At 43.8% G+C, this 27,067-nt stretch overlaps 2 protein-coding genes across 6 annotated transcripts; both read right to left on the reverse strand.

Annotated features, from left to right (window-relative positions):
- Positions 1-5,141: 5,141 nt before the first annotated feature.
- Positions 5,142-21,496, reverse strand: CASP2 (caspase 2). 3 transcript variants are annotated; one of them, XM_045565157.1, is made up of 11 exons: positions 21,034-21,468; positions 18,317-18,467; positions 17,844-18,011; positions 17,618-17,699; positions 16,959-17,053; positions 16,539-16,715; positions 11,776-11,904; positions 11,547-11,637; positions 8,142-8,291; positions 7,254-7,363; positions 5,142-7,096 (listed from the first exon to the last, which is right to left on the reverse strand). In XM_045565157.1, the coding sequence occupies exons 1-11, from the start codon at positions 21,105-21,107 to the stop codon at positions 6,965-6,967; spliced, it is 1,359 nt and encodes a 452-aa protein (XP_045421113.1). In that variant the 5' UTR covers positions 21,108-21,468; the 3' UTR covers positions 5,142-6,964. The 3 variants fall into 3 exon arrangements, with proteins under 3 accessions (XP_045421113.1, XP_045421114.1, XP_045421116.1); XM_045565158.1 differs by lacking the exon at positions 21,034-21,468 and adding an exon at positions 20,140-20,988; XM_045565160.1 differs by lacking the exons at positions 5,142-7,096; positions 7,254-7,363 and adding an exon at positions 11,401-11,461 and having other exon boundaries at positions 8,217-8,291; positions 21,034-21,496.
- Positions 21,497-22,219: 723 nt separating this feature from the next.
- On the reverse strand, positions 22,220-25,321 carry TMEM139 (transmembrane protein 139). Of its 3 annotated transcripts, none has more exons than XM_045565163.1 (4): positions 25,186-25,321; positions 24,090-24,139; positions 23,329-23,589; positions 22,220-23,118 (listed from the first exon to the last, which is right to left on the reverse strand). In XM_045565163.1, the coding sequence occupies exons 3-4, from the start codon at positions 23,571-23,573 to the stop codon at positions 22,737-22,739; spliced, it is 627 nt and encodes a 208-aa protein (XP_045421119.1). In that variant the 5' UTR covers positions 23,574-23,589; positions 24,090-24,139; positions 25,186-25,321; the 3' UTR covers positions 22,220-22,736. The 3 variants fall into 3 exon arrangements, with proteins under 3 accessions (XP_045421119.1, XP_045421118.1, XP_045421117.1); XM_045565162.1 differs by lacking the exon at positions 25,186-25,321 and adding an exon at positions 24,547-24,575; XM_045565161.1 differs by lacking the exon at positions 25,186-25,321 and adding an exon at positions 24,420-24,526.
- Positions 25,322-27,067: the final 1,746 nt, after the last annotated feature.

The following is a 27,067-nucleotide window of genomic DNA, read 5'->3' on the forward strand; positions in this document are numbered from 1 at the left end:
GGGCTGGGAGAGGACCTGAGGGACAGCCCCACAGGGAATTCCCTCCGCCAGGCCAGCAGCATTGTCCCCCTCCTTAGTCACTAGTAGGCTTCCAGCCCCATGTCACTGGTCCCTCTATAAATATCGCCCAGACGAGGATGGGAAACTGCTGAGTATGCTCTCAAACCTGCGTGCAGAGCTGGGCCTGCTCTGAAGCCCTCCATGTTGCCCCCCTCTCTTTTTCACCATGTAGAAGGGGAGGGTGGGTGCTGGATGGAGCGTTAACTCACCTGGCAAAGTAACTGGTGCCTCTCTGCCATCTCTCTCTGTTGGCTTGTTCCCAGCTCTGTGAACCCCCGGAATTTAGTCCTCATCTGCATCGTAAACTTCTGTCTGGCCAGCTCTCCCAATCCTTCCCGTTTCCAGTTTTCTCCTACAGGTCTCTGCCCTCCTGCTGCCAGAGGCTGCTAATAACACCTGGGGCCACCCCTGGATCCCACCCTTTGCACCCACTGGGTGTGGCAGGCTTGTGGGAAGCAGGGGTGACAGCCCTGGGTTCTGGCATTTCTCCCACTTCCCAGACTGATAAGTGTCAGCCACAACGCAACCTTTGATTTACAGGGAGGGCCTGAGCTTCCACTGAACTGCGGAGCACCCACCATAGCCCCATCAGCACAGGTCAGATAACAGGGGACAGGGGAAGTAGGCCAGTGGCACAGGGACGGTGTGGGTGGCAAGGGAGTGAGGGCTTTTCATGACAAGCTGACAAACAAGAAAGATGATGGGGAAGTACTCTCTGCTATTCTTCCCTTTTCAGGCCAATAAATAATTTTTGGCCGAGGACAAACTATTAATATCCGGCATCACATTTTTTTCAACATTTTTTTCTAAGACATCCCTTCCCTATGAACTCCTCACTATAGAAGAAAAGTTATAAATTGAGCCAAAGTGAAGTTTACTATCCATCACCAAGTGGGGTCTGTCTCAGGACAGTCCAAGTTCAGGGACCAAACATTTTCACCAGGAAAATGCAAACCAAAACCACAATAAGGCATCATTTCACATCTGTTAGGGTGGCTATTATCAAAAAGTCAAAAGGTAAGTGTTGGTGAGAATGCAAAGGGAACCCCTCTGCACTGTTGGTGGGAATGTAAACTGGTACAGTCATTATGGAAAACAGTACGGAAGTTGCTGAAAATTAGAAACAGAATTACTGTATGACCCAGCAATCCCACTTCTGCATATACATCTAAAGGAAAACAAATCAGTATCTCAAAGAGATATCTGCACTCTCCTGTTTATTGCAGCATTATTCATAACAGCCAAGATACGGAGACAACCTAAAAGTCTGCCAACAGATGAATAAAGGTGGAGCACGCACGCGGGCACGCACGCACACACACTATGGAATACTATTCAGCCTTAAAAAAGAAGAAAATTCCACCATTTGCAACAACATGGATGAATCTAGAGGACATTATGCTAAGTGAAATAAAGCATGATCTCACTGTGGAATCTAAAACAGTCAAACTCATAGAAGTAGAATATAAGGGTGGTTGGCAGGGGCTGGGCCGGGGCAAGGATGGGGGATTGGGGAAATATTGGTCAAAGAGTACAAAGTTCCAGTCATGCAAAATGAGTAAGTCCTGGAGATCTAATGTACGTGGTGACTATAGTTAACAGTACTGTATTGTATACCTGAAATTTGCTAAGAGGGTAGATCTTAAGTGTTCTCACCACACACACACACAAACACACACACACACAGTAACTATGTGAGGTGATGGATATGTTAACCAGCTTGATTGTGGTGATCATTTCACAATGTACATCAACACATCAAGTTGTATACCTTAAATATGTACAACTGCTATTTGTCAACAGTACACCAATAAAACTGGAAAAGAAATAAAAGCACATTTTCTAACAATAATCCTGTAAACCTCAAGGCCTACAATATACCCATAAACATTACAGATGTGGGATGGTTTCAGGGACTAAAGGTTCTGTGATGATGCCCACCTTGCCTACAGGCAGAAAATAAGGAAAGACATCTGAGGGACTGCTGTGAAATGAGAGGAATACTTTCTTAATTAAAAAAAGAAAAACATAGTACCAAAGTGAAATTATGTTCTTTGGAGGGTTTCAGAAACAGAAAAGATTTTCACCTATTTGTGCATTATGGTTCTCCTGAAGGTGATCAGTTTCTGTAGAAACTTGATAACCACAAGAAACAAATATGAGATGCAATTACTTCCTTACTATTTGTGAGAAAGTCAGGTCCCTAACACAGAGCAGCCTGGTCCCAGACTCTGAGATTGGAAGGCAGAGACAACTGGGGCTGGCAAAGTGCTCACATGGCCAAGCCGAGTGAAAGCATGAGGTCTAGAAGGAAAGCACCAACCATAATTCTTAAAACCGGATTCTATCAAGAGCACCCACAGGCTGCTAATGCTGGATGGCAAGGATTTGAGTGTAAGTATCCAGTGTTTGAAATTAGGAATGGTGGTTTAAACTATTTAACCATGGGATTTAACCATGAGATATTGTCTTGCGAAAGAACAAGAAAAGAAAATGTAAACTATGCCCACTCGCACCCCAACATCCCATTGGACCTAGTGCTTAGGTTCTTACTTGGAGGGACAAAGATGGACTTCTGGGGATTTCTATGAAGCTCCTAACTGTGGAAGCCAATTCATAAGCATGCATGAATAATATGTATTCTTCCAGGGCTTTAAATAGATTCTCCTAGGATCCATGATATTAAGAGGTTAAAACCTATAGGCTTATGGAATTGCTATTTGAAGGAAGGTTGTATAGTGGCCACAGAGGATACAGCATGGAGGAGAAAAGTGTGTGCTGAGGCTATCTGTAGGTGGCTGTCCCTCTGGCAACCCCAAGCCCATTTGAGCACGCATTTTCTTGCTGGGTTCTACCCTTGTTTTCAGACTCTCACCTCTGGCCTTCCCAGCTTACTGGGCAGTATAACCATCACGCCCTTTAGGGGTGTTTTCAGTCTTCATTTCCCTCTGCACATCTAGGCAGCATGGAATCTGTGCCCAGCTACTTTCTGAAATTTCAGCTAAGCTACTACAACTTCCTTGGAAGACACTTTCTCTTTGTAGCACACATCACTGTGGTTATTTCTTCTCTACTCTTTATTGGGCCTTGTCTTCCCTATCCTTTAAGAATGCTTGGCCTTTTCCCAAGCCCTGTGTATCAGCGCTTGCCTGTGGCACTTGATGGGTCTCTTTCTCCCCCTTCTGGCTTTTCAAACATGATACACTTTTCCCTGAATTCCCACCCAGATAGTGCTAAGATGGAATAAAACTTTTGGGTCTCAGTTTCCTTCTCCCACTCTAATGAGAAGAATCTATAGCTCAAAAAAGGGAGGAGGAAAAAAAAAATCTCATGCCAGGAAAAACGTCACAGAAGCAAGATTGTTAGTTAAGAACATACACTCAAGCTGACAAATATAGTTTCATATCCTGGGCTCAGTTTCCTCAGAAAGCTGTAACTAGAGGGTTATAAAGATAAAAGAACGCACGTAAAAAACTTGCCATAGTGTACGACCTGTAGTAAAGCACTGACTGTTGTATTAAACTGAAACTCATTCTGCTATAGTTAATGTATAGCAAGCATTTTTAATGCATCAACACCATCAGATTTACATGCATCATCACATTTAATTCTCAGAGAGAACTTTCAAGGTAGAAACAATTTTCATTTTTAGATATGGGAAACCAAGGCTCAGTGTTGGCTACCGTGTTCAAGGTCTCTGATATCTTCAAAGGCAAAGCTAGCATTCAAAATCAGAGCTACCTAATTCTAGACTCCATTCCCTTAAAGCTACATTTCTTCCTCTTCTGGTAACTGAAAGTCTCTGAGCCTCATTTCCCTCTTCCATAAAAAAAGGGAAAATGACTGTGGGGAAGATGGAATGGAAGGCTCCATGCTCAGTGCCTACAGCATACCATCACTCAATCAGTTGTAGCTGTTATTAGTGTCTTTTTCCTCCTCAAATTAGACACCTTCCCTCCCCTCCTAATGTCGCAGCTTCAGTCCGATATCCCGCTTCTTCCATTCCTTCCTGTTTTCCTCCCCCCACTAGAGGAAACAGGATGGGAAAGGGCAGCAAGGGCAGCCCCCAGCTCAGGGAGGGGGATAATTTTAGAAAAGAATCCCCTGGCAGAGGTATGCGGGGGAGGGGAAGAGAGCTGTGAAATTCAACCTCATATCCTTATTCCAGGCGGGGGTGAGGACGTGGAATCTAGTCAGAGACAGATGCCGCTTTGTAATTCCCAAACATATCACACCTCCAAAAAGCTTTCCTTTCTTTTAAATGGGTACTTACCTTATTCCTACTATTCTAGTAATTTCTTAACCTGTCCTCTACTTTGTATGCCTCCCTTCAAGCTATGCCACTGTTTTTCCTTGCAGTATCATCGACAAGCTTTATAGTCCATTTTTCACAGCCTTTTGCTCCCAGTATTCTTCTGCACCAAATTCCCCTCCATCTGGTGGTGTGCTTCAGCTCAACTCGACCCCCCCTTGCTCTTCCTCGACAGTCATCCCTCCTCTGTATTCCTCAACAAGCTTCCACAGCTGTTTCGTACCAAAACACTCCTACAGAATTTCCTATCTCTTGCTAAACCTCCACAGCCCATCTGCACCTGCACTTGCCTCTCTAGGAATATACTTTAGATACAATGCATTCCCATAATACCAACTTACAAATAGCCCGTTGTTTTGATCTCTTTTATGCTGCCTGATAATTGTCTTACAATGTGCGCCCACTCTAGAAACCCTTAAATCCAACTTGGACCACGTGAGAAATGAAATTCTATTAATACTATCCCCTCCCTCTCGTCCTCCTATTCTAACCCAATCTGTCACTTCAGCATCCATCCCATAATCTAAATAACACAGAAACAACACTGCTTCCATCTCATGTGGCTGTGAGAAATTCCAGACTATGCCAACAGAGATGGGCCCTCATCTGCCTATTAAAAAATCATGGCAGCAAAATAAGAAGGGGTTTGCAGTTCTAGGTGTGTCTTATGAGCTGGGGAGAAATGCTGCAGCGTGAGGGGCTAAGGAAATGAAAATACGTGGGCTTCACAGGATCGAGCATCTACAGACACAGAGATACCAGGCACACATCAGTAATAAATATGAGCATTTATTTGGCACCTGATGGCAATACAAAATCCTGGCAGTGGGAGTGGAAAGGTTATATCATTCAAATACTTCCATACTATACTGACCCAAAGGCAGGACTGGGCAGCAAGTCTTCAAACCACCTGGCTCGCAGAACAAGTATTTATTGAGCACCCTGGCTACTACAGGCCTATGAGAGATGTGAAGGAAGCTATCTCACACATGATATGTCCTCAAGTAGCTAAAAATACCAGTGGATAAAAACAAAACACATAGAAAAACATAGAGTACAAACACTAAACACGTATATTGTCAAAAGGGAAATTTTATCAAAAAGTGGGATTTTAGCTGGGGTTGGCTTCCTTGCTTCCTTCCTTCGACAAACATTTACTGAAGACTTACTATGTGCCAGGCACTGGGTACATACTGGTGAATAAAAGAGACAAAGTTTCTGCCCTCATTTACAGCCTAGTAGAGAAGAATGAACAAGTAAAACAAGCAAATATATAATTATAAATGGCAATGAAGGTAACAGACAGGATGTAGTGAAAGACACAGGAAAAGAATGCTTAGGAACACAATGACCAAAAACTACACTATTATATGAAAAGAAAGAAGGGGGTAAGAATGGAAGTTAAAAAAGAAGAGTAAAGTTTCAGATAAGCATGAATAAAGAAGGCTTCTAGGCTGAAAGAATAACAACATGTACAGCAACAGCCTCGCTGAAATAAAGGATAAAATCAAAGGGGAGATTAATACCGAAGCAGAAATCAGTAACAAGGTATATTACATCTTGGAGTGGCCAACGATCCAGTGAAGTAGTATTTTGGATAGATTTGGTGGCAGAATTAAACAGGATGAAATGAAGGTAAAGGGGAGAGACATAAAGCAGGGAGCTAACAACCAGGAAGCTTTTCTAGAAACCCAAATATGTTGTATAGGTGGATTGAATGGAAGTGAGAACAATAAGGAAGAGAGAGAGACATTTCAAAGGAAGGAAGAGAGGAGACGGCAAGGTTAGAGTCTGAGGAAGCACACCTGGCCTTCTGTGACACTCCCTACAAGGCTCATTTCAGTAACAAAGGTCAGATAAAGAATGACCAAGGAAAGGTCTTCGGGACTTCTATGGGCAAAGATCAGTAAGGTATAGACGCAAGGCACCCATACCTAACCTATGAGAAAAGGCTGGGTGGCTTGAACCCAGAGGAGCCAAGAGTGTCCTTCCATTGGGTGGCCCTGCAGTACTGAAGGGAATGCACAGGCCACTTCCGCACACGGCAGCAGGGTGTGTCTCCAGTCAGGGCTGCCTCTTCAAAGCCAAATGAAAAATGTCTACATTAAATTTGGACACCTTCCAAACTCTCACTCTGGGACAAATGGGGTCGAGGATATGAAAGAAAGGAAAGATATCAGATGATCTCTGAGACATCTTAACTAATGTAATAAAAGCAATTACTAAAGTGCTACCTACAAAAGCCCTGGGGGCAGGAAGTGAATACAAATATGGAGAAAAACCCACATGCCCTCTCCCCATGACACACCGTGTTTACAACGTCACTTGTCAGGCTCTTTAACTGTAGCCAAAACATTCCTGGCAACAGGTCCAACAAGAGCCGGCTCTACAGGGAAAGAGCTTCACAGAGGAGGAGCTGGGCTGCAGTCCCACACTCGAAGGTGGAGAGGATGGGTACAGGAACCAAGCCTGGGAGATTCCCACATCCCTGAGGGGGAGGAACAGAAATCATGCATCCTGAAGAGAAAAGGCTCTATCACACCTCCTGTGATCCAGTGGCTTCCATCTAGCAGGGATAATGGAGGAGTGGCATCACATGGGAGGGTATCCTGGGAACAGGTAGAGGTGGCGGCACAGAGAGCTACAGTACTCAGACATCTCCTTGCATCGGTGGAACTCCGTGCCAGGGGCATAGCCTTCACGCTCCTTGATAAGTGCATTCACCTGGAAGGGCAGAACAAATGGAGCCAAGTCTGAGAATCTCGTGCTATCATTATAGAAGCACAAAACGGGTAAAGAGACAACAAAAAAGAGTGCACGGGAAGAGGAAGGTAGTACATTGGAGATGCACAGGCTCATGAGCCAGCCTCGGCTGACTTACCTTAACCAGCATGTCGGCCACGTGCATGTCATAGGCTCTCTCAGAGAATACTTGGGTGAGGGCCTCAATGTACCAGGAACCCCGTTTGGTGTTCCGCATGGCAGCAGTCCCTGCAATCAGAAGAGCATGAACCACAGTGTGAAGGTCACCAGGTGACTCTCAAACAGCTGGACTTCCCAAACGAGACTTCCACAGCACCTGCAGCCTCCCCATTCAGAGGACCAAGAGTGAGAAATGCCAAGTCTTGGAGAGAGTATAATCTTTAGGATTACAAGCGCACCTTGGACATATTGTGAGTTCGGTTCCAGACCATGGCAATAGAGTGAATTGCAATAAAGCGAGTTACACAAACTTTTTTGTTTCCCAATGTATATAAAAGTTACATTTACACCGCACTGTAGTGTAATAAGTGTGCAATAACATTTTGTCTAAAAAGACAATATATATCTTAACTAAAAAGTATTTTATTGCAAAAAATTGCTAACAGAGACACAAAGTGAGCACATATTGTTAGAAAAAGGGCACCAATAGACTTGCTTGATGCAGGGTTGCCACAAATCTTTAATTTGTAAAAAAATACAATAGACGTTGAGCATCCCAAATCTGAAAATCCAAAACACTTCAAAACTTGAAAGTTTTTGAGCACAGATGTGATGCTTAAAGGAAGTGCTCACTGGAGCATTTTGGATTTAGAATTTTTGGATTTGCAATGATCAACTGGTTAAGTATAATACAAATATGCCAAAAAAAAAAAAAAAAAAAAAAAAAAAAAAATCCCAAATCGGAAACACTTCCAGTCCCAAGCATTTTAGGTAAGGGATGTTCAACCTGAATCTGTGAAGCACAACAAAATGAGGCAAGACTATCCTCTTTTGGAATGGACAATACCTTTGAGGCAGGCATAGCCGCATATCATGTCTGAGCAGGTGGGCAGTCTAATCCTCAGCAACTCTTCTTTACCGGCGTCACTCTCCTCGCACCCAGGGGAGCCTGCATGGTTCTTTCCATCCTGCTGGTCGACCCCACGATCAGTCTCATCTATACAAAGGCAGACAGAATGGACAAAGATGTTATTTCCTCTCATTTCTCTTGGACCTGTCACAGGAAAGCACAAGTTCCCAAAAACTTTGACCAGGAAGAGCCATTTCCAGCTGTTGTCTCCAACTTTTGGCTGATAAATGGGGGGAAAAAAATCATTACTTTCCCAGCATGCATCCGTTACTCAGGGGGTGCCTACCACAAGCCAGGCACCGTGCTCAAGAACATGCACATATACGTGGTTGGAGCATTTCCCGTACCGTGTAGGGCAGGGAAATGCCAAATCAAATACTCCTTGTAAATGGAACTAAAAATCTAAGTCCATGATTCACTCGTTCAATTAGCAATGTACCTGGGAGTCACAGTGCTTTTTACTGCAGCATACAATAAAAAACACATACATTTAGCTTTATTACATAAATAAGAAAAAAACAAGTTAATAAATCAAAAATATGGTTACTACATGTATGTTATATAAAAATCACAACCTCAAACTATGTATCAATAAAAAATTACAAAACTAAGCATGACCAGCTGTTTCCAAGGTGGTTTTTGTATTTTCAAAGCAATTACTATTTGATTATTATTAATAATTTCATAAGATAAGTGACAGCAGGCATCTAAGATTTTAAAAAAATTTAAAAGAGGAAAAACTTAAAATTAGGACTATTTTCTCCTAAAAAATTGAAAAAGAATGCCATGATTGAATTTTAGCAGTAGTTTCTAAACACACCCTGAGCACATGAGTGAGCTCTTGACCCAAGCCTTATCTACCTTAAGACAGAATCTTATTTTTGATGTTACTGTCTTATTTTGGGAGTGGGCAGGGGTACGAAAGAGTCAGGGAGGACTCTCAGGTCAACACCACAAAGGTAAAGAGCAGGCTCTTCTACAGTACTTCCTGCTGCATGCAACACACAAGAGAGCCTAACAAGGAAGGGAAGCTTGAAGAATTGCGGGGAAAAGGATCAAGATTCACAGAGTAAATAAAAATTTACTGAGCAACCGCCATGTGCCAGGCACTGTTTTATTTTAAGCACTAGTGATATACTGAAGGAAAAAAGTCCCTGCCCTCATGGAGCTTACACTCCAATTTAGGAGCCAACTGGGGCATGGGGTGGTATTTTTACAGACAAATACAGCAGGGACAGGTGAGCTCCAATTTCCAAAGGACCAAATGGCTACTGGTTATCTCTTGAAAGATTTAATTTTAGAGAGAGGGTAGAGAGGCAGAGCAAAACATTATTACCAGAGAAAAATTTCTCCCTATCCAAATACAATATTGTATATATCTCCGAATATAGAAAAGAAAACGTCTACACATCTTTATTTTGCTAATAATGATTCCTAAAGGAAACAGGCCAAGCTGAATGTGTCCCTCAAGAGAAAGGAAACTCTCCTACTTTCCTTCATCTCATAGATCTATCATTCAATAAATGCTATTGGTTCTTTCACCAATATTCCCATATCTGTTCTCTATACCATTGCTACACTTAATCAGGCAGACTAATTTCCATCCATTCATTCAACACTCATAAGTGCTACAACGCATCAGGCAGTGCTCTGAGCCTGGGGACACACGAGTAAATCAATGAACAGTTAAGTTCCTGCACCGCGTGCTCTTTCCTTAGTGCAGCCCCCGCCATGGCAAACCTCCTGGAAAAAAATCTATCACATTTATTTCTTACTTAAGCTCCCAACAGCTCTGTAGTATTACCTGTTGGAGTCCAAAATCTCAGCTATGACTAAAGGCTTATAATCAGCTAGATCTACTTCACATGACCAGCCACATATCACTACATACCTACACAAATGCTCACTTTTTGATTAGATCTGGGCATTTTTGGAGGGGGGGGAAGCTCTTTTAATCTTGTGCTTTTCATGTTGCATTGTCCCTTTTCCTGTGAAAGACTATCTGCTACTCCACAAATACATAAATTGTATTATTCTGAGTCCAAACTAAGCCTTAGCCTATCCACAGAATCTCTTCAAACTAACTTCACTTAAAACGATCTATTCTTACAGCATACTCCTTCAGTTGTATAGGTTGTAGCTCACAAATTTCACCCTTGCTTACATGAGGCCTTTGAACTAGTCGGAAGCTACTTCTTAGATATTTGCTTTGTTTTTCTGGTAGACTCTTCAGAGAAGCTACATTTTCTTTTGCTTTTGTGGTAGTGCCTAGTGCAGTCCTAGTCATCCTGATGACCTCAATAAAATATATTCTATGTAAATACCAGAGTAGGAGGATACAATTAATAATATTAGCCCTTTACATTTGGCCATACAATAGATTTAAAAAAATTATTATTTGAATGTTTGGACAAAGCAACCTTTAAACCAAACTATAAGCCCTTTGAGGGCATTGATCATGTTAATAGGTTGCAGCTACCACTTCTTGTGGATTAACTATGAGGCAGGTATAGTACTAATTAAGTCCTTAAACGCAGAATTAAATTTAGCAATCACAACAACTTTATGAAGTAGGTCCAATGACCATCTATATTTTATATTATGGAAACTGAAGTGGAGGGATGTCACGTAACTTTTAAAACTTCACACAACCAGTAAGTAGTAGAACCAGAATTTGACTCCAAAGTTAGGGCTCTTAATTATTATTATTTTCTCCGGGTTGAGGAGCATGCCTGTATGTCTTCTGGTCCTTGTCCTGTAGTTCTGGCTCTTAAAGAGGTAAAGCAGACTGCATGCAAGAAAGAAGATGGACAGAGGCAGCTCGGGAAAGAGGAAGGGTCAAAGGCTGATGTGGATTCCATACTGCTATCCTGTAAGGTCCACGAATGATAAAGGAGGCAAGAGGGGGAAGTCTAGGTAAACAGAGAAGTAAAAGGAGCAAGTGGAAAGAGGGAAGAGAAAGGAGTAAGAAAAAGAGGAAGGAGATAAAACGAGAGGGACAGGAAAAAGAAAATGAGCAACAAAAGTACAGCAGAGTTAATAAGCACAGACAAAAGTAAGAGTTCTCAGAAAAGAAGGCAAAGACACTGATAAGAGAATCCTGAGATAGGATATGGTGGTGCACAGAGAGCTGACCAGCCGGAGAGCCATGGGCTGCCCAAGTTCCAGCACACCCCATGCATTGGGAGACACTTACAGAGCAAAAGAGGCGGTGGCAGCAGTGAACAGAAGGAGGTGCCCAAGGGATCCAATAGCACCTGAGAGGAGCAAACAGGAAAGTGAGAGCTGGTGGGAGGCTGCCCAGGAGCCACCACCCAGGTGCTGGGCTGCCAGGGCACTCACCTCCACGGCAGGCCTGGATGAAGAACATTTTCGGCTTGTTCTGCAGGCTGGGGCAGTTGGCATTGTCAAAGAGCCGAAAAACCTCTTGTAGCTGCCAGAAAGAAATAAGGAAGAAGGGAATTTAAGTAGTCAGTCAGGCCTCCTGAAGTCCTACACATACAACAGCAGCCATTCCTCGAAAGACAGGCAGCAGGAGGAGAAGCGGCCTCATTTCCACAGCTATCCGCACCTGGAGCAGTTTGCCATCCACACCATAGATGGCGCCCTCCACACCATGCGAGAGGAGGGCCACGATGCAGGAGTCCGTGACACGGTGTGCAGGTAACTGTGCAAAATTCCGGAGTTTCTCTTGCATTTCCTAGAAGAAAGGCAACTTTTAGTGTTGTTCACTGCAGTTAGCACCAATATAAGCACCAATCTTTGGCTTCTATTTGAAACCCTAAGCTATTAGAAGATAAAATATTTTACATGTATTCTGTGGTCAATAAGTCAGAGACCCTTGGAGAGACTAAGGAAAGCTATGGACTCACCAGAAAAATGCACATGACTTCAGATACAGCTCATTGAGACAGGTGAAGAATTCCTGAATTAAAGTAAGTTACTAATGAAGCTAATTATGAACTAGTCAGCTTTCATTCATTCCCTGATCATAACCACATCCTTCATTAGAGCAAGTGCCCTTGTACATAAATGGCACAAGGGAACCACCAGGTAAGCTGTGAATGAATAAGTAACATACCTCTTCAGCTACAAGAAAATAAACCGCTCTGTGACATAGCCTTAAGAGCATCATTACAACAGCGAATAGCGATACTTGTACACCGGTTTCTGTCTGAGATTTTAAGTATCTAAGAGACAGTGATGATGTAAGCATAAAATGCTTTGTTCAGAGAAGAGCACACCATGCAGGAGGATTCTGTTCAGAGCAGTCAATACAAACATAAATTCTGGGCTCAGATCCATCTAGGTTTAAACCTTGGGTTCATAAACTGGAACAAGTTATTTAGCCCCTCAAGGCTCCAATTTCCACCTTATAAAAAAATTACAAGTAAATTTTCTCTAAGTTTGTGAAGATTAAGATAACTGTGTGTAGAAAGGACTTATCACTGTGTCTAGCACATATTGCAAAGATCTGACATTACAATGTACACAGTTAATAAAGGTTTTTGTTTTTTGTTTTCAAAGAAACCTATTACTGGTCAACCTTGTAGTCCACCTTAAGAATCTTATTTATCTTGCACTAAGTTGCCATATATGAATACCACTACCATAAGCATTTGGTCCACTGCACAAAAAGTTATACTGTACTTAAGTAATAGTATAATAATCTGGCACAAATTTTTAAACCTATGCCTTCCTCTACAACTCAAGATGTCTGGGTCTTCTATCTGAGATGAACAGAGAGAAAACAAGTTCATTTTATTTTAAATTTGAATGAAATATAATGAAGATGAATATGCTATCTAGGCAGAACAGTTACATAACACAAATATTCACATTTACCACACACACTCCCAAAATAAAAAGCATAGTTGTATAACATATTGCAGTGGTTCTCAGAGTATGGTCCCTAAAGCAGTACAACGGCATCACCTAGAACTGGTAAATGTGAAATCTTGGGCCTCAGCAAACTGTTTTAACAAGCCCCCCCAGGTGATTCGACATGTTCATGTTTGAGACTTACTACTAATCTATTTGGGATACTTCTGTTTGCAGATAATTGAGAAAGTATAAAAGATGTGAAAGTGTAATATAACTAGAAATGAATAAATGATTTTGTTGGAAAAGCATGTATATTTTCTGGGTAAGTAGAAGCCAATCATAATAATGGAACCCTTAAGGTAACAAAAGATATACAAAATGCATTTGTTTCAAGAATATATAATTTCAAGAGAATATATAATGGTCAATGTTCCTCTGGAGCTGACCATAATAAAATCTAACATATAGCAGTTCAAGAAGTTAATTTTGCTTAAAGAAGTAAATAAAAATTATGTACTTGGGCACCTCATCAAGAGCATTTTGAACTTAGTGAGATTATTAGGCCAGTAAATAGAGAACAACAAAGCCCGAGAAAGAACATACACATTTTGTAACTGAACTTAGTAAGACTAAACCATTCAATAAATGGGGATTACTCATTTGGAGGAATTTTTCCACAAGGAACATAGCTTAAAATAGGATCTGTAGATTTATTTCTGATAAAATTACAGCACTTCTATAAATAGCAGGGTTCTTAACTCTTGCATGTGTTCTGGCTGGTGGTTGGGGGACACATATGAAGAGAACAACCTGTGAATCCTCTGAAATTACATGCAAAACTGTACAGGTAGCTTCATTTTCCAGAGGTGATTCAAAGCTTGTCCCTATATCTTCTAAGCAGTCTGTCACCCAAATGCAAGTTAAAAACAATTGAAAGGAAATCTGCCACATTAAAATGTACTTCATTTCTTAATATATGGTAAATTGTAATCCCAGAACTAGCAACCTCATGAGGTAGATGCAATGAAAATCTAATGACAAAAAAAAAACTGAAAACATTCTGAGCAGTAAGAATAACAGTGTTCTCTCCAGCACCATCAAGGGAAGAGGATTCTCTAAGACTCATGACACTATTTCCTACTTTTAAATGGAATTTATCTCTAAAGTCAACAAGATTTGATAACAGAAAGAAAAAGAGGATCTTCATTTTTTTTTTTGGTTCTGTTTCTTTGCTTACAAAATAATTGTATGATAGAAGAGTCTTGAAAGGTCCCACCAGGAAAAGAGTATTCCGTGCAGATGCCCAACGCACCAAATTATGACACCCATTTTAACTACCTGGTTTATAATGCAAGTTTCTTGTCTATACACCATGCTCCCTGCCTAGGATGCCTTCACCACTTCACTCTGCTTTAGTAACTTCTATCTCTCAAGGCTAGCTCAAGTCCCACTTCCCATTTACCCTTCTGACCACATCTACCCAGGCATTGCTTCTTGGCTACTACAGAAGATACTGGTCTCTAATCTTGTTTGGTCTTAAGGAATGTAAGAGGACATGCTTCCTTTTCTACTGATGTCATGACTCCTCCGTCTAAATGAAATCCCCTGAAATTTAGGTTTACCTTTTAAAAATCTCTGATAGCTCACACACTCCCCATGATAACTCACTCACAATTTAACTCTACTGCAATTCCAGTTACAAAACATAACCACAGAATTAGAATCCAATAGGTCCTTGAATCTGCATCAGGTTTAGCATAAATGGGAATGGCATTTATGAAGTGGGCTCATAAACTCATCAAATCTACAGAATGTCTATGAGAAAACAGCAGTATATAGCTGACTTGTTGACTTAGTACTGTACCTTTAACTATCACGCATATAAGATCACTTATCAACTGCAAAGAATTTGGAGAACCATGACATAAAAGGTTTCTAGTAAAAAGAAATGGCTACACCAAAACCTCTAAGAAAACATACATAGAGTATGTTTTGTTAAGTGACCTGATGTAAGAATTATGGCTGATATCTACCCTCATTCCCTTCAGGCCCATCAGACCTCTGAGGAAAGCATATCACCTACTCAAATACTTGATGACTGAAGAAGCTACTCCTGCCATGGCTTTGAAGCAAGGGTGGGTCTACTACTTTGCATGGCTACTCTTGGGAAGCCAGCAAAAACAGCATGTAAAAGACAATACCCAGGTACCTACTGATGAAACTGGCCTTCCCTAAGGCATAGCAAATACATAATTATTCTCCCAGAAGCAGGACAGCTGAGAAACAAAAATTAAGACCACAGACAATGCTGAATGCAGAATACAAAACAAAGAACCCCTACCTCAACAGATCAAAGTGAACCTCCTAAAAATTTTAATTTCACCATTGACAACTCCAAAGGCAACTTTAAAAAAGTACTATTATTCTCGAATCAAAATAGTTAATATAAATTTACAAATAGGCTACTACTGATTTCAAAACAGAAATCCTTGGCGGAGCGTGATGCTGTAATCCTAGCACTTTGGGAGGCCAAGGTGGGGGGACAGATTGAGGTCAGGAGTTTGAGAACAGCCTGAACAACATAGTGAGATCCCCATCTACAAAAAGTAAAAAAATTAGCCAGGCATCGTGGCACGTGCCTGTAGTCCTAGCTACTAGGAGGGCTGACTCTGTCTCCAAAAAAAAGGGAGGGAAGGAAGGAAGAAAGAGAGGAAGGAATCCTAAAGCTAACAAAGTCAGTTGTGCAGCTCAGTAACTGAAGTTAACCCAAATGACCCAGGTCAGGTGGCACATGCCTGTAATCCCAGCTACTTGGGAGGCTGAGGGGGGAAAATAGCTTGAGCTCAGGAGTTCAAGAGCAGCCTGGGCAACACAGTAAGATTCTGTAACCAAAAACAATGCTACCCAGTAATAACCCATAATGAAAATGCTTATGATTTGTGGGAATCTAACCCAGAGGCAATCTACCCTAAGATATGACTTATGGACATAAAACTGGTAAAGAATTTCCCCATATGTTAATTCATTAGACTGCCACTGAATAGTATCTACAGGGATAATTCTAGCAAACTTTCATTTGCAAGATTTTTATCTGCCAAAGTAATCTTTTAAATAATTGGACTCCTGAGTAGCAGTATCAACCAAGAAGTCAATGTCCTGTGTAGTCCTGGCTTATAAATATCTTTTCTGAGTCGGTTAGGGTGCATCTCAGTGTCCCATCACTTCCTTAGTGATTGGGAATCAAGTTTCCGAGTATGTAAGACTGAGAACCCAACCCTGGACTATTATTACTCTCTGAAAGCACAGCTACCCAAGATGTCAACACTACCAGGCCCTAATTCTTTTTTACTAGATTACAAAGCAAGAGGCATAACAGAGTGAGTAAAAAGGTAAGGAGAGTAAATAACTTCTAAATGACATATCCCAGCAGGCACAGAAGCAACGGATGACTCTGGCCCCAAAGTGTTGCCCAGTTCTAATTTACATGTCAGTTTTTCCTGCCTCAAGTACCTGTGCAGTCTGGTCATGTAGGACATGGACGTCGTAGCCCAAAAGCTTGAAGAGGGTGACTAGAGTACTGTGGTCTACGTCCCCTCCAGAGCGAAATTCCAGGTCTTTTTCTCCAGTGAAGCGCACATTGCTCAGCACCAGTGCCAGGCCACGTGGCCGAGACTGCAACCTATAGGCCTGGGGAGGGGAACGCAGTTAAATCATGAGCTTCCTCATTAGAGATTTCAAGAAAACAAAGACATCATACTCTCCTTCTTAACCCCACCAGGTGAAAATAGAGAAATGCCCATAGAAGGTATTCAATCGGCAATGACTTTCTGACTAGGCAGTAAGGAAATGCATATGCAAAGTAGGTTCAGATGCCCAGGAAGGGCATCTCATTTCCCAACTTCTTTCCTCTTGTCATTATGCAAAACTCACCAGCTGGCAGTGTGTCTGATAAAACTCAGGAGTGCAAGGCTTCACCTGAAGGCAGGGTGGACCATCTCCATTGTCTAAGGAGTGTTCCACAATATCTGTGGTATAGACAGAAAGCCAAAAAGCTAGTATACAATATAAGCATTAATACTAGTATGTCATTATAACTTCAGGCATTCCTTTGAACTGCGGTTTTGATAAATACTGTCTCATTCACTCCCTTAATCTGTAAGCTCCCTGAGGGCAGACTCTGTTGGCGTTAGCTCACCACTGGAGTCCTCTGCACTTAGCCTGCATGTAGTAGGTGCTCAACTCGTTGAATGACTGAAGGGACTATCTGATAAAAGCCTGGTTTTATTCACTAGGCTATGACATAGTCTTTTCTCATTAAGCTTTATAGAGGAGACAGGCCAATCATGTGTAGGAATTTCCTACCCATACAAGTTGCTCAAAGGGCTAATTACCATAAAAAAATAGTATCTGTGATATAAGGGACATGAGCCCCACTAATACTCTATCCATACTGTCCTGCCTGCCCCTAACAAAGTCACTGAGAGAACTGTTGCCAATATAAAATATGTCTCAGGTTAGAGCAAAGCCAGATATCAGTCAAGAAAAGGGAAGTCAATCTGTAGGACCCCTTTTATCTCATCAATTCTCACCTGTCGACAGGCGTAGCTGCTTGTGAGGGGGACAGGATTCACACACCGGGAAAGGGAGACTCAAGTCGTAGTCACAGCTCAACTGTAAGAAATCAGGACTCACCATGACAGACCTTAAGGAGATAGTCTAGTCCAAATAAAATAAAATCTAGTTGCCCCCACCCTGCCTCAAAAATTCCTCTCAAGCCAAATTAACCCTTCCCAACACATTTCTAGCGTTCCATACCGGTGGGAGTACACGCTGAAGACCAGAGAGCGTTGTGAGCAACATATCCTCCAGGTGGCCCTGCTTGGTTTCCCTCAGTGCCGCACAGAAAGCATCAAAAGCCTGGGGACCCCTCTTGGGCAGCAAGTTGAGGAGTTCCACATTCTGGCTGAAACTGCCCCCTTTGGCCTAAGACCGAAGAATAAAACATGAAATCGTATTTACTTATCTAGCTATTAATATAATTCTATTTCTTCCCATGAGCTTCCTTGTAGTGTCCTCATCCATCTCAAGAATTCCTTTTACAAGGTAAATATGTACAGGTGAAGTCCTTGCCATTACTGTTGAACTACGTATCTTTTCTGTCAAATGCTCTGAGGTGGAAGGCATTTCCAATTCCTTAGTAAAGTATATCCTTTCCACACTTTGTCAGGCTCCAGTCCTACCCCACAATCAATTTACATTCTAAAATTCTCTCTTTTGCCTCTAGTTACCTGGATGAGCTCCCTCATTTCCAAGGTGATAATGTCCTTCTCCAGAAGATGTTCTAACAGCTCGCTCAGCAACAGCTGTTTGGCAAGCACCACGCGGTTCTTTTTTAGAGTTTCCTGATGGTCAGGATGCATGCCGCACACGGCCAATACCCTTCAGATAAAAACGTAGAGGGAAAGGCTGTCAAGTACAAGATCTGGCACAGAAGAGTGCAGTGGAAGAGGCACGGGGAGAAAGAACAAAAAGAACAGGACCTATAATAACCAAGATCAGGCACATTTTATTGAATCTGGTTAAGCCAAAGATGTACTAAACAGTAACATGTTGACCACAGGGAAATGATGAAGAATTCTTTATGGAGAATGTCCAACTGAGATCGTTTGAGACAAATGGTCTGACTAGGGAAGGGAAATATCAAACAATACCATCTTAGTTGAAATAATACACACAAGCACATGTATGTTCATGAAAAGGAATACTTTTCTGTTTGATAGGCCAATTTTAATTAAAAGAATTATTGCAGAAAACATTTTATACTATTTATCTAGGCTGCTGAAAATGATGTAAGTTTAAAATAATCTTGGGTGAGGATAAAATAACTCAATATAATGGCAGAAACTCAAGCCAATGGCCAGTTTTAACAGAAAATAAATAAGACAAATAATACTCTCCCTCACTAGCCTACCTATACAAATTATAACTATTTTTTTTAAACTTTAAGTTCTTGTGACAAAATGACACTAGAAATACTCAGAATCCTGTAAGACATGGATAAGTAGAAAGAATGACAGAAAATCACAATAGATAAATACCAATGTTGAACACAATCAACATAAGTTGAAATCATTTAAAGAGTTAAATTAAAGATAAATTTATTTTGGTAATTTAGTTTATTTAGGGATGTCTTTATGTCAAGGATTCCTTTGTTTTGCTATTGGCTTGAAAAGAGATTATCTTCTGGTTATGAACTAAAAGAATCCTATTTTCAATATATGTCATCTACGTGTCTGTCTAGTTTATATAAATCCAGGGCTCTCCAGCCTGCTTAGTCAGTTTCCAAATACTTAACAATAGTAAGGGCCTGACAGCAGTGAGAAAAGGATATAATAATAACTCAGTTTGTAACTTAAAAACCTATTTAAAAATGCACGCTGATTTCAAAAATGTTAAAATGTGTGTGTGGGAAGGGAATTTGCATCTTAGAATCAGTGAAATACCATGCATCTATAGGAAGGATGTATTTGGCTTAGAGATGAACTTGGGTTAGAGTTAAAGTTAGAGGGAAAAGCAGGGACTGAGAGACCCAAGAAGACAGCAAGTGGGATCCTTAGGCAAAGGAAGTGGGATGGAAGCAGCCAACGAATTGCATGTTTGGGACTGTAAGTCTGAAACTTCATTTTAACTTCTTTTTGTTCTACTGTAAGATTTCTGCTACACCAAATCTTCAATAAAATCCTGCTACATCATCATCTACACAAATCAAAAACCCTATTTAAGAATCACTTTAAAACACAACAAAGTAGTAACGATGATATATATGAACTCTGGTAGAAATAAAATAACATTGCAGCTGGGTGCTAAGTATTTCCATAGGATGATACATAGCCAATGGTGGAGCAGATTTTTCCCCTTGGTTTATCAGTAGCATTCTCTTCTTAAAACTTTCTCTTCCCTTGGTTTCCACAACACCATTCCTGACTACTCTCTCTGTCTACCATGTTTCTTTTTACTTTAAAAGGCCTTTGGCCTGCCCTTAAATGTTGATATTCCATTAGGACTCCCCCGCTCAAACAGCCTCTCCCTAGGCAATCTCATCCATACTCACAACTTACTGACTCCCAGTTCTTGAAACCGTCTCAAGTTCCAGACTTGAATTTTCAATCAACAGATACTCTTTAGTTTTAATCTGAAGCATCATAAACTCTCTGCACGTTATGGGGAGAGTCTTAAATGTGAACGTTCCAAAGGTTGCCCATCACTTAGAATTTTAGAACACATCTGGAAGGGAAGGAAGGGGTGGAGAAAAGGACACCAAGCGAGTTCTTAGGTCTTAATTCCGTATCCTGCAGTTTCCTGTTCGGAAGACCTAAATTAATCTTCTGGGTCTATACCAGGAGGCATTAAAATATGTGCTTCTGGGTTAAGTCCGCCATGAAATGGAATGACGGGGGCAGAAGCAGAGACACTTGAAGCCACAGGAACCTCCTTGTCCTCTCAAGGTACTCAACCACCAAAGCCTGTGTTGACTTCTTTGAAAATCTGGTCATTATACGCAAAGCAATGAAGATCATGATACAGTCAATACAAATCAAATGCACATCAGGGAGAGCACCGAGGTCTGCAGGTCTCATCGTTTTCTAGGGGAACAGAGAATAGTTCCTCCTAAGGGAACCAGAGGAAAGGAAGGAAAATCTTTAAGAAAAGCCGAAGCCCAAATCTGGCAGGACTGGCAAGAGCGCCCCTTATTCAGAAGGCCCTGGGCTGCACGAAGGGAGGCTGGGGTAGTCTTTGCCCAAGAGGAACTGGGCCAAGAAGCACGCCCGCGCGCCCCCGCGCGGAGTCAGCTCCGTACGGCTTAGCAAGGCCTCCCACCTTTGGCAGGAAGCGCGGACTCGGCAGCTTTCAGGGGCTCCAAGGGGAGGGGGCGAAGGGGTCCCCGCCAGGGGCCAGCGCTCCTCTTGGGTCCCACGAAGGACCCCTAAGACCCTTCCCCACTCACCTGCGCCCCCTGTCAGCAGCCATTAGCCCCTTCTGTTGGAAGGCGGGCAGGGACCCCGCGCTCGGTGCCGCCATTTCCCGCTTTTCCCGGGCTACGCGTGCACCGCCCACAACCCAAACAAACTGTGGGCAAGCGCTTCCCTCGCATCCCTCTCCCGGCCCGCGATGCACTCAGCGCCTGCGCCCTGTCGCCTCCCCGCCCCTTCCCGGTGCCAGGCCAGCTCCCCGCCCCCTCCGTCGCTGGTGCGTGCGCAGGCGCAGAATTCTCGCGGTGGTCGCGCTGTCCAATGGGGTGCGGGAAGGCGCTCGGCGGAAGGGGAAGGGGCGGGGAAAGAGCGAGGGGCGCGGGCCTGTCCTACCTGGGAATCCGATTGGTTGTAAATTCCCGCGGAAATCACCCCGGCACCTCCTACTCCTCCTGCCCCGCCTATTGCAGTAACTTCACCAAGACAGGCGAGGTCGGCCTTTGCGTTTACTGAAGTTGAACTGTTGGGACTAGGGTGCGGAGATGGTGGAGAGCACCAGGGGGCGCTAGACAAATACCCGCGCGGTGAATGAAGGCCTGCAAGGGGAGTGCGGCGTCAGCGACGGTTTAGTAGCTCTCAGTGGCCGAAACCTGTATCACAGCCGCAGCACATAATGCCAGAAAATCTGGTGTTCTGTACTGGGATCTGAGAAAACACGGCGGGGGACTGGGGTAAAACCCAGCGGCCCAAGCGCGGGGTGAGGCTGAAGCAACCAGAGACACTTTCCAAGTGGTCCGGCACTTCATAATAGGTAAACGAAAGGGAGTCTCCTTAGATACTATCCCTTCACCCCTCGCCAAGAAAGTCGCATGTTGTATTTTTTTTGGCCTTCACATCCACCCGTTGTTAAAACTGGAAGTCCGTCCACCCGGGGCCATTTACTCCACTGCTTCTAGATAAGATGGGGGACCCTGTATTGGGGGCTGCTCTCTAGCCCTGGGCAGGACAGAGGCACAGTAGATGCTACCCGCACGGAGCGGCAGGGCCCTGATATAAGAGCTTTGATTAGCTTTGCTCATCTAGGAGGCTGGGGACATCCCTCTTCACGCTCAGCCCACCCTGTCTGTAGACACATTCTGGCCCATCATTCTGTCTATATGCGGTCTTCCACCCCTTACCAGCAGTTGTCCCAAGACAAAGACTGAAATATGTGCAGGAGGCTTGGCTTCCCATTACCTTGTATTGAAAACACAATAGGCTTTGGAATCAGGAGTTCATTCAAGTTATTTTTATGCAGTGTGCCCTTGTACAAGTTAACAAATTCCTCTGACCCTTGGAATCCTCATTTTTCAATGAGGATAATAATAGCCCACAAGGCCTGGAAGCAAAAGGGAATAGAGGCAAAGCACCTGGATCAGAAGCAACATAGCTGTCACTCAGATGCTACTTCTTTTCTTCCTTCTCCAGCTTCTCTGGATCACCTCCTCACCTCACCTCAATCTAACTCTGGAAATACTGGATATGGGGTAGGTTACTGAATGTTGCCAGAAGGCTCAAATTACACCACCCATATCTCAACTGGGAAGGGCTTACCGTAGCCGAACTCCCCTCTGGGTCCAAGTACCCATTTATGATGTTCAGGCAGAAACACAGCCCCTGACGCATAGAAGGCACTGGGAAATGGTCAAATGAATGCGTGGGTCTGGTATGGGGAGAAAATAAATCCTGGGAGAGCTGTTTAGGGGGGTGACCGGTCGGCTTCACGGAAAACAGAGTCATCATCAGGGTGACCGAAGCAGATATCATAGGCAGGGGGTGGAGTAAGAGGCTCCAATTTGGGGACAGCTGCCAAGCTTCGAAGATCAGGAGCAGTGGACACGGCCCGTGGTCCCTGAAGCCTGATTGGAATTCTTCCAGGGCTTCCTTCCTGGGCTATAGATCCCTCTGAGCCCACTCGCCTTTCCAGTCTTTCTCTGTGCCCCTCCTGTCCCTCCTCAAGTCCTGGGGGGATCACAATACTGCTGTAGGGGGGTGGGTGGTCCATCTCTTGGTGGCGGTACTGTGACTCCAACACTACCACGGCCTCTTCATAGGCTGGCACCTCAAAGGCTGCATTGTCCCTGGGGAGGAGAAAAAAGGTGGCTTCCTGAAAGCTCCTTTTCCCTTTTTTGTCTGCCACCAGCAAAAGATTCCCTCCCGGCACCTGACCCCTTCTCTCACTGTTGCCAGTGACAGAGGAAAGCAGAGACTCTATGCTTCAGAGACTAGAGGGACAAAAGGAGAATGGGCCCAAGGTGTATTCCTCTCATGCTGCCCACCCCTTAACTCACCGTGCATTGCCTGAGGCCCCTGGGCTCTCGGACTGCATTGTTTGGAGCCGGAGCCGGAGCCCCCATTCCAGAGAACAGGCTAGGAGGCAGGCAAACAAGAAGAAGCCACCCAAGGCGAGAAAGAAATAAGCAACAGGGGCGAAGTCCGGCCGTGTGCCCAGCAAAGCCAGCCCCAGGAGGAGGGAGGCGCAGCACAGGAAGATAAGTGGCTTCTCCAGTCTCCCCCACAACTGGCTTGGCACCATGGCCCTCCCCAGGCTCCTGCAAAAAGACACACAGCTGTTGTGTCTAAACTAACAATTGGCATCAGGGCTCTGTCAGATACCAAAGTAACCATATGATACTCTTCTGTTTGGGTTCCAGGTTCTTCAATCTCTATTCAGATAAATAATCCACAGGGTCCCCTCCAGCTCCGCAATTCTCTCTCCGTATCAGTGTGTGTGGAATAGTCAGGAAACCAGCCCGGGAGCCCTGACCCCCGCGCTCACATGAGTTTACTGTGTCATGGCTCTGCCTTCCTTCCTTTCTCTTTCTTCCCTGCAGTCTCCTTTCCAGCTCTGTCCCTCTACACCACCCAGAATCCAGTCCTGGGCGCACCCTGCCTGGGGCCTCAGTGCACACCGGCATCTCTGGAATCCAGGTGATGGGGCAGGCCCTGCCCTTTCCCTGTTATTGCTCCTGCTGGACTTCCACCCCCACCTGCCCAGCCAGGGGCTCTCAGTCCGACAGTGCTGGAGAGAGAAGGGGGGTGCCCTACTTACCCTGTCTGACCTGGTCTTCCCCTTTTCTCCACAGTCAGCCCATGCTCCAGCTGGAGGGAGAAAGTGCACACAAGCATAAGAGAACCACAGGACACAACCGCGTGAGAAAGCATCTTACACACAAAGGCCCAGGGCCACGGCCAGGGCCCCTGGTAAGTCTAGTCCTCTTTGAGACCCCGTATCTGCCAGGGTCCCCTTCCCACCCTCTGCTGATCCTAACCCACTAAACTCAATTTCAAGTTTCCTGCCAGGAGTTAGCCCAGGGTCTGGGAGGGGAAAGGGAAAGCTTCTCTTTCCTCTGAAGCAGCAACAACCCGTGGCAGCCCGTACCCCAAAAGCGGCCTTCGGGAGTCCCCAGAACGCTGTAAAGCAAGGAGCCGCAGACCCTCTCCTCACACCTCTGCCCGGATCCCAGGACCCTCCGCCCCCGCATTAGGCCCAGGAGTTCCTGGCTCACCTGTCTGCACAGACTCCGCAGAAAGTGGGGTGGGGGGGGGAGGAGGGGGAGGTGGAGCCCACGGGCCCGCCCTCTGCTCTGCCCAATCCTTCTGTCCCGGCCCAGTCTGCCTCCGCCCCTTCGTTCCCCAAGGCTGACCTCCTGCGACTGCCGCACCTTGATTTTTTCTGATTTTTGCTTACTCTGCTCTCCCGTACAGTGCTCTAACGACAGTGCTCCTCTCACTCCCAAAGAGCTTTGTACTTAGGACCAGAGTTAGAATTAACCTTTCCTTCGCTTTTCTTCTCAATGCATGTTGTATGTTAATTACGGCCCGGGGCAGTTTGCCTTCTATTTGGGTAATTTATTTTGTGGCCGTCTCTGCCTGGCTTATTGAATCTCCGTAGCTCTCACAGTGCACTGCACACCGTCAGCAGTGGGGTGGGCATGGAATGGTGTGCCCGAGTGCGGTTTCTGCGGCGCCCTGTTTTCTGCACAGGTGTTTGTGTGTACGCTCCTTGGCCCCGCCAACTCTTGGTTTTTCAGTGTCCACCTCGGAGATGATGCCTGCTGCGCAGGCTGTGTCCACAGGGCTTCCACAGCATTCCTCCCTAAATCTGACCCACCACTTACCTGGTTATACAGTAGTTTTCTATTTACCTGTTTCCTTCCAGTATGAGCTTCTCAAGGTGAGTGATCGGTTTCAGTCATCTCTGAATCTTGGAAACTAACATGGTTCCTGACACATAGTAGGTGCCCACTGAGTAGAGTCATGCTTTTATTAGAAGGCTGTCCTGTCACCTGACCTCACCACACCCAGTGGAGATCCAGGAGCCTCGCTTTTTAGTTGTGAGTCAGGCAGTAAGTAGGTGTGAGGTGGAGAGCAGGTGGAGGCACACTTTGTCCTTGAGCCAGAGAAGGTTAGACAGGGCTGGGCTCTTGTTCCTCCAGAGTGTTACTAGCAGACAAACCCAGGATGCTGTGTACAGTGGGCACACAGCCCAGCCAGGCTCCCCAGGGACTGTGTGTGTGTGTGTGGTGTGAGCGTGTGTGTTTCAGAGACAGAGAATGGCAATGAATGTTTCCATACCGGTATGTATGCACCGGTAGTGGTCTGTTGTGGAAAATGATTCTCTGTCCCAGATTAATAGTGGGGAGAGGAAGGAGACCTAGCAGGAAGGCCGTGGTCCTCTATGAAGTAGGAATGGGAATGAGAGAAGAGGGCTGGTTGTTGTTTTGTTTCCACTAATTTCGTTCCTATTCAGCTCATGTGGGGAAAGTATTTGGAATCAGGATTTCCATCTACAGTTCATACATGAATAGAAGGAAATTGGCCAAGGGTCATTGGTATGTATGATAAGTAAGGGGCTCTGTTAAGGAGTGAGTTCTGGGTGTGGGGGTGTAGGCTAAGAGGCAAGGGGCCAGCGTTGTGGCCCTAACGTCTGGGTGTGGGGGACCTTGTGGCTTAAGGCTCTTGGTTGCTGGAAGGAGGCTGTGATGGAGAGATTTGTTAGCTGAGATAAGAACTGGATCCAAATCAGAGAGGGTAGACTGCTGGCTGGCTGTGCCTTTTCATATATTCTCTATTCCAATAATTTAAAATTGATTTTCTAAAAATCGCCTTTGTTTTAAAAAGTTACAAAATGTCAAAAAGCTGAAGAAAATAATGAGCCACAATGTCATTATCCTAACATGGTCATTTAAAATTTTTGCATATTTTTTCCAGGCTGTCCATATACAAACCATAATATGCACTAGTTGGAATCAGTATATTCACCACTTTGTATTGTTAAGAAATTTTAAAATTTATATAGTATATATTTTGCCTGTCGATGCAGTCATTATTGTAGTAATTTCTAACAGCCATATAATATTTTATTGAATGGATATGCCATAATTTGATTAATATACCCTATGTTACTCAATAACATTGAGCTTATTTTATTAATTTTTTTTGGTCATTAAAAAGAATGCTGCAAGAGTCCGAAAGTAGACTAGAGGTTGCTAGGGGATGCTAGAGGGGAGGGAGAAACAGGGAGAATCTGCTAATGGGTTTCTTTTTGGGGTGATGAAAATGTTCTAAAATTAGATAGTGGTGATGTTTGCACAACTCTGAATAATACTAAAACACCCCTCTGAATTGTATGCCTTAAGAGAGTGAATTACGTCTTAACAAAGCCATTTAAAAAAAGAATGCAATGAACATCTTATGTGTAGTTTTTTCCTTTTTTTTTGGATTATTTCCTCAGGATGAATTTTAAGAAATATCAGAGATGCAAACAATATGGAAGTTTTTTATTGCTCTGAATATATATGGCCAACTTGTTTCCAAAGGGTCTTCCTTTCCTTTCTTTTTTTATCAACTTAGTATCCTTAGCAAAACATGAATGTACTACTTAATTCAATTGGCATTCCCCTTCCTACTTGCCTGTCTCTGACAAGCCCTGCTGGAGATTGAATTATTCCTCTCAGCCCATGGTTCCTACCTCATTTTGGGCAATGATGGCAAAGGGAAGTGAGAGAGCAAGGGGAACAAGGGAAA

Source organism: Lemur catta, chromosome 11 (genome assembly GCF_020740605.2).
Source record: "Lemur catta isolate mLemCat1 chromosome 11, mLemCat1.pri, whole genome shotgun sequence".
NCBI lineage: Eukaryota > Metazoa > Chordata > Mammalia > Primates > Lemuridae > Lemur > Lemur catta.

Coding starts and splice junctions, on each gene's coding strand:
- CASP2 (XM_045565157.1), bottom strand. CDS start 21,107: ATGGCGGCACCGAGCGCGGGGTCCCTGCCCGCCTTCCAACAGAAGGGG. Junction 18,468..21,033: donor GCTGCTGACAGGGGGCGCAG/GTGAGTGGGGAA, acceptor TTTTATCTGAAG/GGTATTGGCCGTGTGCGGCA. Junction 7,097..7,253: donor TGGCCGACATGCTGGTTAAG/GTAAGTCAGCCG, acceptor CTGCCCTTCCAG/GTGAATGCACTTATCAAGGA.
- TMEM139 (XM_045565163.1), bottom strand. CDS start 23,573: ATGGTGCCAAGCCAGTTGTGGGGGAGACTGGAGAAGCCACTTATCTTC. Junction 23,119..23,328: donor GGGGCCTCAGGCAATGCACG/GTGAGTTAAGGG, acceptor TCTCCTCCCCAG/GGACAATGCAGCCTTTGAGG.